The sequence below is a fragment of the Podarcis liolepis genome (assembly GCF_965112155.1).
Source record: "Podarcis liolepis genome assembly, chromosome: 1".
NCBI classification, from domain to species: domain Eukaryota; kingdom Metazoa; phylum Chordata; class Lepidosauria; order Squamata; family Lacertidae; genus Podarcis; species Podarcis liolepis.
The window spans coordinates 95,829,021-95,845,113 of NC_139554.1; the positions used below are offsets into that span (position 1 = coordinate 95,829,021).

The 16,093-nt window shown below is 40.2% G+C and overlaps 1 protein-coding gene across 15 annotated transcripts in view; it reads right to left on the reverse strand.

The window, feature by feature from the left end:
* NCKAP5 (NCK associated protein 5) overlaps positions 1-16,093 on the reverse strand; it is a 629,163-nt gene that overhangs the window by 71,789 nt on the left and 541,281 nt on the right. For all 15 annotated transcript variants that reach the window (XM_083487645.1, XM_083487648.1, XM_083487647.1 and 12 more), the window contains 2 exons: positions 15,517-15,694; positions 11,798-11,876 (listed from right to left, as the gene is read on the reverse strand). In XM_083487645.1, coding sequence (XP_083343771.1) covers positions 11,798-11,876; positions 15,517-15,694 — 257 coding nt within the window. The remainder of the gene's footprint in view (positions 1-11,797; positions 11,877-15,516; positions 15,695-16,093) is intronic.

Consider the following 16,093-nt stretch of genomic DNA (forward strand, 5'->3'; position numbering starts at 1 on the left):
AATGGTCAAAGGTCTGGAAACGATGCCTTATGAGGAACGGCTAAGGGAGCTGGGCATGTTTAGCCTGGAGAAGAGGAGGGTAAGGGGTGATATGATAGCCATGTTCAAATATATAAAAGGATGTCATATAGAGGAGGGAGAAAGGGTGTTTTCTGCTGCTCCAGAGAAGCGGACACGGAGCAATGGATCCAAACTACAAGAAAGAAGATTCCACCTAAACATTAGGAAGAACTTCCTGACAGTAAGAGCTGTTCGACAGTGGAATTTGCTGCCAAGGAGTGTGGTGGAGTCTCCTACTTTGGAGGTCTTTAAGCAGAGGCTTGACAACCATGTGTCAGGAGTGCTCTGATGGTGTTTCCTGCTTGGCAGGGGGTTGGACTCGATGGCCCTTGTGGTCTATTCCAACTCTATGATTCTATGATTCTAAGGGAAGCCTGAAACAACAACACTGCATAGAGAACATATTCCACCATTATTATTGGCCAAAAACATGGGGGAAGGAGGCAACAAAACTACTTGCAAGCACATATATTTCACTGAACTTAATAGAACTTAATTGTGGATAGGATCTTGCAAACAAACAGAAATGCTTTCCTTTTTGAGAAAAAGCAAAACAGGCTCAATTACCCAACGTTCAAATAATCAAACGGTACAAACTGGTACAATATCATTGACTTATATCACATTACTATGTACAATCAGCTCTTCAAGTGTCTATCAGTTAGGAAATACACATACATATTTCCAGACATTAGTCACTATATCATCTGCATCTAGCTTAAAGAAGATACTAGTTTTTCTGGAATCCTTGATATCACAATACAGTATTTTAGCTTTACATAAACGGAAGGTTAAAAGTTTTTTTAAAAAAAATACTTTGTTTAACAAGGAAGTTGAGCCAAATGCTATTGTGTTCTCCTTAGTGGAGGGATAACTAAACTGCATGCCACAGTAATGCTGCAGAAAAATTGGCAATTAGACAAGTGCCATGTGTACTATCTCTTAGAAGCAGAAAGCAATTATTTGTCTCCGCCAGACTGTGACAAACAGTAACTTGACATTATTTAAAAGATACTAATGCATGGTAGATTCTTATTATTCAGGGAGGACAGGGTTTTATATAATCTTCAAGTTACAACGATTTATTATTACATGTGTATATGCCTGAAGTGCAGTTATTTCTATATGACACCATTTCAACAAGTCCCTGTTAACTATGTCTATCCGAAGAGTTTAGCAAAGATCCAATCATTCCTATAACCAAGATGATGCCTAGAGTGGAGACTAATTTTCTATCACATAAAGATTAATTGTGCTTTTATCTGCTGAATATGTACAATTTTTGTAAACTGTATTGAAATTGATAAAAGGATGACTATAAATGATTTAAATAAATAAGATATATTTTTTTAAAAAATGAAGGCTGACTTTTAAAGCAAGAAGATAATATGCTGCATTTCTTTTCAAAATCAGACCCTTATGTTGATTTTGAACCATTATTTAATGTTCCCCTTTAAAAGGTTGATAAAAGGAGGATCGTTCTTTAAATGGAAGGACATATAACAGATGCTTTTTTTCAGGCATTCAACTACTTCCATGAAAAATGTACTGGCACACATGCTTCCAGTGTCAATTTTTCGGTTACATTTCAGTTCTCTAGTCCTCTCTTCAAAAACCATAAAGCGCTGACTACAAAAAATGATGTCTGTGTATACACATGCTCTTGTTAGGTCTAATACGTTTTTTAAAAAACCAGGTTGTCTCTCGGATGCCTTAGGAAACAAGCCTCCCTCTGGAAGTGCTAGGAGATGTGTGATTACAGGTAACATTGTGCACACATAAATGCCTGCTGAAAAACTTGATCTGCTGCCATTCTTCTTATCAAACTGCAACACCTCAGAATAGATACCTTTTTTTAAAAAAAAGAAAACCATATATATATATATCCCACACAAAAAAGAGAATGGAAATTGATTCAGTGCTACTGGTTTTATCTGTTAGTGTTTTCACAGCTGGCAACCTACTATATGCCTGCAAAGACATTTAGGGGTTCTATAGATTTCTTTGGATGGCAAATGAGGAGATAAAGCAAATATCATTCCTTTATCTGATCATGTGTAAAATGAATGGTTCAAACACTACAACAGTGATAAGATGATTGCTAAATGATTCTTCTCAATTTCTATCAAAAGGGTTGATGGAAGAAATTAAGACTGACATTGATAAGTTGCATTCTCAAGCACTGTGAGGTTTCATGATGAAAGACTACTTTGGGGAGGGTGCGGGAAGTAGAAATACATCTACTGCACGTAGCTCTTTGTTTCACATGGGAGGAACTTTTGGAATTATTATTTTTTCCGTTTTCTCTCCCTTGCCAAATCAATGCCTTTCGGTTCTAAAAGCAAACCTTGCAAGTGTGATCTATTTGTACTTTGTCATTCAATCCCATTTAGTTTGTTGCACGATTCTGCTCTATCTCAATAATTCATTAATGCACTCACCTAATCTGACTCTGGTTTTTCAGTTCTTTCTAAGGCGAACATTATTTACTCAAATATGTCAAGCTTAATAGAGACATTACAGTATGACACGTGCCAGACTTAATGCATAGACCCCATTAATCATATTCTTTCCTTCCATGCAATGCATCTGGCTATATTTTTTAAGAGGATAGTGTGAAACCTAAAAAAAAAGAGCCTAAACCAGGAACTGATACTCCTAAGTATTGGCCATGCTGGCTGGGAGCCGATGAGAGTTCAGGTCCAACAACATCTGGCAGGGGTGGTGGTAGCACGTTTCCCCATACCTGGTCCAAATAGTAAAGTAACAACAAAGAATAGTTGTTGTAATACAGTTAACAAGTATGATCATACATATAAATACTACTAACTGGAGAGCCATTTGACACAGTAGCAAAATATGACTATACTTTGGTCTCAGGTTTCATTTAAAAGCTGGTATAGCATAGTGGATGGCTAAAGTTGGGAGGTAGGTACTTAAACCTGTGGTCATGTATGAACTCAGTATCATTTCTAAGATCTGTAAAGCTAATATGCAGTGGGTAGAACTATGATTTACTATGTAAGGATTAGGAAATTGGAATAATTGAAATTATCACCATCATCACTATCCAAATAGAGTCAGCTGCATCTCAGTTGTATTGGAATCAATGGGACTGCAGTTGCAACTAGCTTGCCTCACTGATTCCAGCAGAACTTAGGTTTCATGCAAAAATTATGGTGTAATGAATTACACTTTCTGAGTAGGTTCAGGAATGTCTTGGATTGCAAGACAGGCACACTGTCTACCACTCTGGGCTTTAGGCTTGTTGTTCTTGCTGTTCCTGGAGGTCTGGAAGCGACTGTATAAGGTTTGGAATCTTGTGTTGTGGCCATCAGTTTGTCTGTAGGCTCACAGAGTGTAGTGTCACATAAGGCTGTCAAGTCCTTGCGGCCTCTTTACAGCTTAAATCCATGCTGGGTTTCTAGTAGCCCAGCCTCCGCCTACAAAGATGTCCCTTCCAGGTGGTGGTACACCCTTAAAGCATCCAGCATAATGGAGAGGATTAGGGTGGTAACAGTTGTACCAGGTATAAATGCTACTGTCCAGAGAGGATCCTAAAGGTTACCTAGCTCAGGCATAAAGTATAGTGAACTCAGTTCTATGAGTGCAAGTTCCTATGTAGCCAAAACAGTATCATTCATGTGTGAGAACTGGTCTGGCAGAACTCTAAGGTTTACAGAAACAGAAAAACCTTTAAACACACATCTAAGTTGGGAGTGACCACAGGATGTGGCTGACTATTGGGAGTGGGTGAGGAACTCAGAAAACCTGGGTGGTCGGGAATGGAAGAAGGCATATCTGGCTGGCAGGCAAAGGAACATTCCACACTCTAACATTTTGATGCAGGCCTCATTTATGTATACTAAGAGTGAATCCATTTATCTATTAAATTACAGTTGCTTGTAGCCCACTCTTCATTGAATATTTTCAATCCCAGAGCAGGGCACAAAAGTAATAGAGATAAACGGAGCAAAAACAGTATACCAAAATCATATGAACAGGTCCAGTGAACAAATTAGCAATTCTACCCTAAGGCAAACAAGAAAAACAACAATGAGGACAAAAGCTATCATTTCCAATTTAGCCAAATACCTAACAAATACGAGCACAGGGCATTCAAACTGATTAACCACCAATGGTCTTATAGTAACAGTTCCCAGCCCATTTTTCATCTATGGCAACTACCCCCCCCTCTCTCTCTCTCTCTCACACACACACACACACAGGGCCCCACTCGATGGCTTCTGAGCAACTTAACACCTTACACCCTCAGCCCCACTCTCCAATCCACCCAGGCTCTCAGCCTGAATGGTATGAACAATTGTCCTTAAGCATCCACAGCAAAGGCCTCCCACTTCTTGGTTCATAGTGACTACAGAACAGAAGGCAATCACAAAAGAAATGGAGGGAGGCAGTGATCCACAGCTGGCATTTTTCTCCCCTTCCCACTCCTGACAAAACTCATGGTGCCTAAAACTACTATTGGGAGGGACTCGCAGGTGGATTTTCTGGCTTCGCTCACCCTTACCAGATGTCAGGGATGGTTCAGCTGCAGTTCAGCGCACGAACTCAGGGATGAGCAGTAAGGTTGATTCTTTATTCAGAGAAACAAAACCCAACAGAGAACTCCACAGGCAGAACTAGCCTGGTGAGACCGTTGACAGAACTGAGGATCTAAGCCTCCCACTTCCTCCTAAGGCTCCTCCCCAGCCGGCTGCCTACCCAACAGTCGCAAACTCCTTCAAGGAGGGGCTCTCTGTGCCTTTTGTTCTGCTACATGTAACACCCTTCTCATTCTTGGGGACAGAGGAGGATGGGGGAAGGAAACAGTGGAACTGGCAGGTGGCTGGGAATCTGCCGCAGCCTCAGTCTCCTCTTCCTCCTCAGCTGCCTCAGTCTCACTTAAAACTTGATTGCTCAGCCTCCAACCCAGCTGCACCCCTTCTTCCTCTGATCTTCCTCCTGCATCCCACTACTATTTTCTTGGCTCAGGACCTTCCCGGGGGGGGGGGGGCTGTAGCTAGACTGAAAACCCAAGGCTTACTGGTTTTTTTTTAAAGGGATTCCATTAATAAAATCCCCCTACCAGCCCAATGAGGACTGGACATGCGCAGAATGCATGTGATATTGACTTGTTGTTTTAATGGTAGTAGGGCAGAAAATGAAATGGAGAGGCTGAAAACAAGGAGAGAAGTATTCCATTCTCCAAAATTTGTTGTAGTTCTGTCATTCAAAAATTGTAAGCAAATGAGCTACAACTGGCATTTTAGACAGCTTTGATTCCTCTGGTTTTTCATTGATTTTGTACCTGTCTAGTACTATGACTTGTAACTTAATCAAACTTCTAGGTTGGGTACTTATTAGGTTATGCTGAATAGACAGATACTTATTAGAGAAAAATATTAACACTGTCGTAAGTGTGGTCTCATAAGAAATAAGCCTTCACTTGTATTTGTGAAGGTAGGATTATATCATTAAAACTTAAATTCACCAATGTCTTTATTACTTAATAAACACCTGGGTGGGCAGATAAGGACTGAAGAAAGACTGTTACATTAATTTAATATACAATCATTGCCCATTTAATGTTTCTGTTTAAATGAGAAAGCTATAGAGAACTGAATGAGTGTAATGCTGAATTAATCAGCATTAGAACTAGTGAACGAAAATGCTTTATACAGATTTTGTTGCCATAACCAAAGTACTTTAAATGCTGAAACTTCATTCTAACTCTACTGTTTATAGCCATTATCTTTACTAAGCATTCTATCAAATAATACATAAAAATTCTCTTATCAAGACAATTCCAGTCTCTCATTGAAATTTATTTTTTCATCACTTGTCTCCCTTTCTTTATAAGAAGACCAAAGACGGGGATTGAAAAATAGCCTCACCACTATACAATACCAACAGCCCTCAATTTCAAGAACATTTCAAGATCCATTGAATTCAGCTCAACATTTTCACTAAATAAGGATACCTACAATAACAAAGGTATACGAAAAGAGAGACCTTTCTTTTCTGATCAGATTGCTTTTAAATTAAACTGCAGAACCTTTTGCAGAGTTGTTCTTGGAAAGCGAAAAATGATGTTATAAGAAAGTGCTTGGCTATAAGCTAGATGATTATCAAGAACTTTAATGGACTGGAGTGCCTGGATTCAAGACTATAAAATAAAATCTTCACCTTAGTGTAAAATTCTAGCACAAAGAACTGTCTTTTTCTTGAGTGAAGACTCAAAACACATGGAATTGGTGTAAATACCGTAACTTTAGATGCCTAAAGATGCAGCAAGACATAAGTGGCAGTAGGCGTGGAATTTGCATAGAGAGCGTAGGGCCCGATCTTGAGTGGGATTCACCTAATGAGTGCACAATGTCTGTGCAAAGACTTCCACAAGGCTTTCTCACCTCTCTTCTTCCTGCAGCCCCCATTGGGTTGGGAGGGGGGAGGTCAGAGGAACCTCCAAATTATCACATGGGGTAGTAGCGGGGCGTCATTCCTTCTGGCAAGCTGAAACACTTGCGCTGATGGAACATTTGTCTTAGTGAGACACTAAATTCTTCCAAATATTTCTTATTTTGTAAACCACTTAGTAAACCGTCTTAAGTATTAAATTATATATATATATAAATATATTAAGTTCAGTGGGGCTTATTCTCACGTGATTGTGTTACTGTGTACAGGATTGCAGTCTTGCAGTGTTCCTACTTTAGCTCTGGCTGTTGTTATCCCTTACTCCCCCTACCAATAGCTAGCTTTCTCCCTGCCTCACCAGCCTCAATGGGCAACAGCTGCCACCACCCCTGGATTATGCTATAAACATTTTTGTAAGACAGGTAGGTACACAGAGGATGGGGAAGAAGCAGTAAAAGAGGTTCCCTCATATCCTGCAACTCAGCAAAAGAAAAATGCAACTGAGATAATTACTTGTAGCATCTTAATATATATACCAGATTTTATAAGATTTCTGACTATACATATATACTGTGTGCATGAATAGACCCAATAGCCAAGCTGAACGCTGAATATGATGAGAGACAGAGAGATGGTACAGCACAGATGGGAAGAGTTATGTTCTGCAATTTCTAGATGAATAACTTCAGCTGTGTTGCATGATGGCTTTTCTGTAAGTCAAGGTTTCCCCAGCCGTAAAAGTATCTTGTGAAGGTGCAGTGCCCGAGATAATATCTTATATGTTTATTGATATGTATTACATTGTCTTCTCAGGGTCTTTTAAAAGAAGACTCATCCAGGAAACCATTAACTTATTTAAATCTATTGGCTTGCTAAGAGCACTTTTGAACAGAATATAAAGCAACTGGAACATGCATGCCAAGAACTACGAGTACTTCACTGTGATAAAACACCATTGTGCCACATAATACCATACCTGTAGTCCACTGGATATTATTTAACTTGCATATTATCTAACTTTATAGACCAGATACCCACTTGAGGATCTTACACTGACAATTGTTAAAAACTGAATCTCACTCATTAAAATAATTAGCTTATTAATTTATTTACGAATCTATGTCCCACTTTCAAAAAAATATAGCTGGGTAGAGTACAAAGATAAAATCAACAAAAGATCCATTAAAACACCAATAATAAACACCAATAAATACACATTGGGTAAAAGAAAAAGTACAAGCATGTTGTAAACAAATACGTTATCAAAAGATGTTTGGAGGGAGGGAGGGATGGTTTCTGAAGAACCTCTACTGGTAGGGACCTGCTGAACTAAATGCTCTGTCTTTAGTGAAGGTGAATCAAAACTCATGAGTGTTGCTGAGATCAGAGGATCTCAGCAACTGAAGAGGAACATAAGGAATCAAGATAGTCCTTAAGGTACTTTGAGCCCAAGTTGTGATTTATGGATTAGCACATGGGCCTTGAACCTGGTCTCTGTACTTGCTCCTTCAGAGGGAGTGCCACCTTCTGAACAGACAACTGACCAACTTCCTGGACATCAGAGCCACCCACCCCAAAGGCATCTTTCTCCCCAGAATTCAAACTCCATTTGTTGACCCTCATCCAGTTCACCACTGCATCCAGGCACTAGTCCAGGGATTGCACAGTGTATCCTGAGCTTAGTGCCATTAGCATAGTTTCCCCCTACTCTCACACTATGCACACACATTCCACTTTGTTAAAATGTTAGTTTCTACAGTGAAAAATTAGGTGGCAGTGAGGAGGAGAGAGAGAGAATGGCTCGTTAAAATGTGAGTACGTAACCATTTATCATAATAATCTTTAAATTATAGTTTTGAAGCACCTTCTGTGATTGGGAGGAAGTTTGAAACAAAGCACACAAAGTCATATCAGCTGGAGCCTGGCACTGAGAGAGAGATTGCTGTGAGCTGGCAGCACAGATGTTTTCATATGGAGTATAAGCAGGAGAAAACGAGCACAAGACACAGATCCTCAACACAAACATTTTGGTTTACATTTATGCCAACACTCAGCCTCCCAAAATGTGAAGTGTGGTACATGAATGTATTTGCACAGCCATCTCTTGATAAGAAGGAAACAATGAAGAGCTGAGAAAAAGAGACTTACAGAGGAATCCTAAGTGTGGGAGAAACAGGGGGAATGTGCCTGTTCATTTTCCTCAACCTCTCAGCAGCTTTTGATATTATTGACCATTGTATCCTTCTGGATAACATGTCTGAGTTGGTGGTGGTTCCAGTCCTACATGGATGGCCATTTTCAGAGGGTGATGCTTGGGGAGTGCTTTTCAGCTCCATGGAGCCTTTAATGTGGAGTTCCTCAGGGCTCAATTTTATCCCCTATGCCAGGGGTCTGCAACCTTTAAGACAAAAAGAGCCACTTGGACCCGTTTCCGAAGAAAAACAACAACTGGGAGCCGCAAAACCATTGCGACATTTAAAGCATGCGCGCCGCTGCCCTCCGATCTGACAGCGGGCGGGAAGGTGAAGTTGGGACGGTGCGTGACTAACGCACGCACTGCCCCCATGCGACGTCACAGCCAGTACAGTGCCCGCCACAGTGGGGAGTGTCGGGGCGCACAATGCGCCTCCTCCCCTCGCTAGTATCTGCCCCGGAGCCGCGGCAAAGGTGTAAAAGAGCCACGTGCGGCTCCGGAGCTGCGGGTTGCAGACCCCTGCCCTATGCTATTTAATATTGGCAGTGGAATGGTCTCCCTCGAGAGGCTGTGGACTCTCCTTCATTGGAGGTTTTTAAGCAGAAGTTGGATGACCATCTGTCATGGATGCTTTAGTTGAGATTCCTGCATTGCAGGGGGTTGGACTACATGACCCTTGGGATCCCTTCCAACTCTACAATTCTATGATTTTATGATTCTATGAAACCACTGAGTGGGGTTTTCTGCAGGTCTGGAGTACATTGTCAGAAATTAAGTTGGTGACACACAATTCTACTTCTCCTTTAAATCTACATGTGAGGCAGTGGAAGTGCTGGACCATTGTCTCGCCTCAGTAGCAGACTGGATGAGAGCCAACAGACTGAAGCTCAATCCAGATAAGAAGAGGCACTGTTAGTGGGTGATTTCCTAGAACAGATGGCTGGGAGGTTGCCTGCTCTTGATGGGGTTATACTCCATCTAAAGGAGCAGGTATACAACTTGGGAGTACTTCTGGATCCCTTGCTGATGCTTGAGTCTCAAGTGGCTTCAGTGGTATGGGGTGCCTTCCATTAGCTTCAGATGGTGGCCCAGCTATGCTCCTCTTGGGGCAGGAATAACCTAACTTCTATCATCTATGCTCTGGTAACCTCTAGGTTAGATAACTGCAACGCTGCGATAACATGTAGGGCTGCCTCTGAAGATGGTTTGGAAACTTCAGCTGGTGCAGAATTCAGCAGGTTGCTCATCAGGGCAAGACGGTTGAGCATATTATACCGATCCTAGCCCAAGTGCACTGGCAACCAATTTCCCCCCCTGGTCCAATTCAAGGTGCTGGTTTTGACCTATAAAACCTTGCACAGCTCAAGACCACAATATCTCAAGGACCACTTCTCCCCATATGAACCAACCTGCACCCTGCATTCATCACCTGAGGCCTTCTTCATGTGCCTCCTCTGTGAGAGGGAATGGGCCTTTTCTGCAGTGGTTCACTGTTTGTGGAATGCTCTCCCCAGGGAGGCTTGCCTGGCATCTTCATTACCTATCTTTAGACACCAGGCAAAAACCAAGCCTTTGGCTGATTAACATTATATGACCCTTTAAATGTGTTTAATGGTTTAATAGTTATTGGTTTTTGGTTTTTTGCTTTTGTTTTATTATGTGTTTTGTGTTCTCATCTTTTATTTTTATGTTGTGAATTGCCCTGTGATTTTCAGATGAAGGGTAGTATACAAAAGTAATAAATAATAATGATAAGTTATTCTCTGATGTCAATCATGCTAAATAGTTCTGTAAATAGTATTAGAACTTTATAAGCAGCATAGTAAATGCAATCATTTTATGTTCTTACATTTGACAATACTATTCAACATCCTAATTTATATTCCCATGAACCTTTCCTCTACTGAGGATTCATCTTGGAGTGCACATAACCAGGGTGGGAAGCTGGATCTGGCTGGCAGGCCAGATCTTTATCTTCGCTTTATCTGTCACCCAATTTGATAGGCGACAAGAACACCCACCTGCCAGTCACCTGATCGGTGCTGGGAACATGCCTTCAAAACAGCTGATCCTTGGTTACAGAGAGGTCCCTTGAAGCCCTTCAGAATGCAACTTGTATTCAGAGCATTGGAAGAAGAGCTTTGAATACAAGCTGCTTTCTCCAGTCCCCTCATCAGCGCTAGGCAGTTCCTGATCCCAGATGATTGTCAGTGTTTCGGCTGTGTAGCACTCTTTTCAAGCCCCGACCACCAACTGACCCTCAGTGCTTGCAGAGAGCCCTGGGCTGTGCTTTGAAGCCCTGACATTCAGCTGCTTGACGGTGCCTGCACATTCCCCTTTTGGCCCAGCTGTGACTTTACCTGTCCCCCAGCACACATTATATACAATGTCAGGTGTAGGGTAGGTAGCTGTGGTCTGGCCAAAATAAACTGATAAGACAAATGAGAAGGCCTGCAGAGACTAATTAGCCGCATGAGCTGGAGGTTCTCATTGCTGGCATATAGCATCCAACTTGGTAAACTGGTATGTTCAAAATGCACTGCTACAATGATGCACAAATAACATAGCACTAAAAATCAGGATGAAGGATAGCAGTGTAGCCAGGAAGTATGGCTATTTAGAAGACTGTTCATAACATTTCCACAGATGGTAAAGCTACCTGCATTAAGGTAATAAATTTCTCACTGAAAAGAAATATGATTTGAATGAAGAAAAGTAGATGATTATGGTTTAAAGGCATTTCTGATGAGACCCAACCACAGTTTACACTTAGGCAAACAAGGAAAGGCATTTGTGCTCATGGCATATTTCCAATCTCCCAATATATGATTACATTAATTTCTGCACTGAGCCATTGAAGGATAAGTATCTTGTTCCTATTCGCACAGATATCTGGTAGGCCACTGCAAGTACAGGCTGCTGGCTGAGTAAGATCTTTGGCCTGATCCCCCAGTGCTGCCTGCTAAAATAAGAGAAGAAGAGACTCATCCAGTTTTACCTTTAGTCTAGTGTGATTCAATGGGATTAATTGTACATAACTCTGTTCAACTGCACAGACCACATAATGTACTAAGAGAATCTAAGCCACATATTACAACATTTTAAATTTTTTGTTGATGTTACCTATTAAGTGGCTTTGACAAGTTGAGTCAGCGATGGCGTTCTCTTCATCTTCTTGGAAATTTTCTGTTACCACTTTGATCTGTGTTGTAAAGGGGGAACAGTAATTGTAACTGCTTACATATCTCTCTTTTAACAGAACAAAAACAGTGTATTTCAAAACAAATCTGTTTATCTTTTAGTATCTTTGTTATCACCCTTTACTATCTACCTTAATGCAACCCCCACGTAGTACAGCTTGTACGGCGTCCTATTATGAATGACGTTTAAATTGTTTCTAGGTGCTTTGCTAAGAACAATACGATGCAACTGGCAAGAAAAATTAAGTCTTTGTGCGAAGCTACAAACATGAGTTTGACCAAACTGTGGGAGGCAGTGGAAGACAGGAATGCCTGGTGTGCTCTGGTCCATGGGGTCACAAAGAGTCGGACACGACTAAATGACTAAACAACAAAGTGATACAATTTCTCAAAAAGATAAAATAATATTTATGTTTATAAGATTAAATAAATGCATTAAGTTCTCATGATCCTGTATTTTTCTTCCTCCTCAAATGTTATACCTTATAAATTTATGTTAAAGAACTGAGGAAATAAAATTAATGTGTGACATGGTATCTTCATTCAGTGCTGCAGTCACACAATTCTGGCATCTTTTCCACATCTATATAAATAAAATGAACTGCCACCTCTGCTGTCACTACCACCTGGGCAGAAACAGATTTTGAATTGAAAAGCTGTTGAAAGAAAAAAGGTTAAGAACTCTCCACTCAGCTACCAACACTATATTTCATTGATAACTAGTTTGCTGCCTTAGATACTATTTTGTCAACTAGTGGTTTAAAGGTGCATGGGCAACTTAAATACTTTGACACCCAAGGTAAAAATATGGGAAGAAAGAATGAGCACTGAAATCTATTGTGCCCTTCCCATTGTACTATATTAGCTTCAACAATGTGGCTCAGTTCTAAGTCAAGCAAGAATGCTTTTATTATGGCAGTCTGATATTCTACTCTCACACACCTGGCTTCCCAAGGTGCTTTTCCACCTTGGCTGTGGTATGCACATTAAAACTAAAACCACATTGGCTTTAGTTTGGGGGAGCATGGTATCTTTCCTGTTTTTCACAAAATACTCAATGGTTAGGTTCGAAATGGGGCTATTTATGTAAGCAAATGAGCAAGATTTCCATTAAAGTCCTTGTTTTGCACACCCTGCGCAAACGATCTGTTCCAACGATGCTAATGGAACATGTTTTTCTTTAAAATGTATATAAAAATCGCCAAGAAACCACAGTCTGAGATGTGTTTAAGTGATGGCATAATAGAACCCTAAGCCTTTAATTAACATGCTGAAAAAGAAAAGACTTAATTCTATGGCGCATGAAAGATACACTTTTGAAAACCCACTTTAGAGGAGCATTAAATGTAAAAGGCACATTTGATTTTTCCATTCAGATGAAATTTAAGGCATGCATTCTTTATCAACTTTTGCAAGTGTTAGTTACTGGTTTGACCCTCATCTCTAAATGTACCTTGTATTGTTACAGTGTAAAAAGAAAAAGAAATCATCTCTGCTCAGGGCTTTTGAAAAGGTTTGTGCTGTTTTTCTCAAAAAGGCATGCCCCCCCTCCTTTTTTAGGGAAAAAAGAATGCACAATGGGAAATGCTACCACATGCTAGTGTTTTCAATCACAGCTATCTCTTTTTACTGAATTCTCTGCAACGTGATTCAAAGTGAGAAGCCAATAAAGGGAGAAAAGGACATGAAGACCAGGAAATAATATATGCATTTTAAATGAGATTGAGTAGTACCAAGTTTAGAGGACAAACTGAAATTCCCCACAATTCTGTCGTTGTTTTTTTTTTAAAAAAAACCAGATTCCAAAACACAGATTATAGGCACTCATTTTTCTTTCAACCCAAATGGCTTCAACATGGTAATGCAAGCTATTTCATTTACAGAATAAAATCAAGTATTGAAAACCCACAAAGATGTAGCATATAATATAATCCAATCTTCAAAAACAATGTCCTAATAACACTTTGATTTTCAGCTTAACAAAGTGCAGTCTGGAGAAGGAAAAGGTAATGCCTTTGCAGCGTGACTAATTTGTCCTTAGAAGTTAAAGAGAAAAAAATTAACATTTCTTCATTATTTATGTAGATTCAGAACAATCTTTGTACTTGCCCGATAAAATGAAGTGTGTTTCTTGAAGATATACTTAAAGTCCTAAATGGCTATTATTGTTACATTTGCAAAGACTTCACAAAATGAGACAAAAACTTCTGCAAATTACTGTGCCATTAGACAATAATAAGGAAGTTAAAAAAGAAATTGTAAAAGCAGCATGCTTAAAAAAAAATACTTCTGTACAGTGAAGATATACCCTAAGCTGTCAGCACCATATTAAATGGGGCATAGTTAAATTGAGTGGCTGTGATAAGGGGCTCTGCTTTGCTATCAAAGTTCTAGATCAGTTGGATTGAATTTCCTGCATATTGCACATTTCCAGACTTTCATTCTCTCTCATTCCTTTCAGTGACATTACAAGGGCAGACTTAGATATGCTTATAATTTGTGGTTTTATAATGCAGGGGACATCTACATTTTCAAAGAAAAGATGATACTATAGAAGCTACATGCTACAGAAAGGGGGAGAGGGGAAAGGGGGGGAGAGGGGGAGGGGAGATAGAAAAAGTTTTCCAAAGCATATGGATTCAGAATGCAGGTTGAGAGATGTTTTTAACAAATGACCTTGTATATCTTCTAGTTAAAGCTTGCTTTACATGGAAGCACAAATGCTTGCAGACATTTGCCTGACGCTGAGAGCAAGCCACTGATACTTTTAACCTTAAGCACCCTAAACATCAATACTGAGCTAATAGATTTTTCAATTCCCATCATGAAGAGCTTTGAAAATGTGTTTTACCTTTAGAATATATCCCTGAGAAATATGTAATTACTTTGCAATTCAAGCTTCCTCGTAGAACGCAATAGCATGCACGGGATGTTAATCACTCACCTTTTCCTTTTTTCAGAGCAACAACAGAAAAAGCTTAAAAGAAACAACTGTTCAATGGTGATCTTAGGGCTAACCCCAATGTGACATCCAGCACAAAGTTTTCCCACCCCACACAAACTGCCAGCGCTGGGGACCTGATTCAGATTGGGGTCCTCGTGTGTGGGGCAGTGTGGTGGTAGAAGAAAGGCTACAGATCAATGGTAGAGCACTTGTTTTGCAAGTGGCAGGTCTTAGTTCCAAACCTGGCATCTCCAGGTCCTGTATGCTCCAAGAATAGGCCACTACTATAAAGTATCTTACTTCTAGATATGGAAGGCCTTATATCACAGAGTGAAGGATATGAAGCAAGGCTTAGTTTTCAGGGAACAACCAGCAGGGTAGTTGATATATCCAGAAGGAATGTCTGGGGACATGTGGCTCTCAAGCCATGGAACAACTGAAAAGGTGAAAACTAGGACCTTGAAGTGGGCTTGAAAGTACAGGTAACCAAGTGTAAATTGCCATAAAAAAGGCTGAATATGTTTCCATCAAATGACAGCTATGGGCATTAGTATAATCGGATTCCCTAATCAGGCCATCAGATGCTGACATTAATCCATCGTTCCCCAGCAATGACAAGCATATTTCTACCCAGTGTTGGAGCAGTAACAGTATAGGAAAAAAGTAAAAATTAAGGACAGCAGGGTCTTGTTACGTACCACTGCATCATTTGGTATTTCCATATCAGCCTTTGTTTTGCTGGTTTTCTTCTGGTTTCCTTGAGTGCCGACAGAGTTGTTGGGAAGAGAAGAGCCCTGGGAGCCGCCCTTCGACACGCTCCTGTAGGAAACATTATGTGATCCACTTTCTGTCGGCTGGGCTGCTTTCTTATCAACTCTGTAGGTGGAAAGTGATTCCTCTGATAAATTACATTGCCCTTCTTCAATCACTCTACTTTCACCATTCCTTTAATGTTTAACGTAACCTCCCTGCATCTTTCTCCCCGTAGACCTGTGAGTGATAAATGTTTCTAACTAGCCTTGATCAAATCTGTCACTTGCAATTTCAGGTACTATATCAATTTAGTCTTTCAACATATAATGATTTATTTTAAATTTTCTATGACTGGGAGGCAAATTGGAAAACACACTGAACCATTATTGCCGAATGTCTTTGTGGCCACAAATCTACTTAATTCTGGTTGGTTGCTGTATGTATTTACTAACAATTAACAATAGCAAATTTCAGAAGACCTTAAAAACAAAACAAAACCAGGCAATGCATTTCCTCCCATAC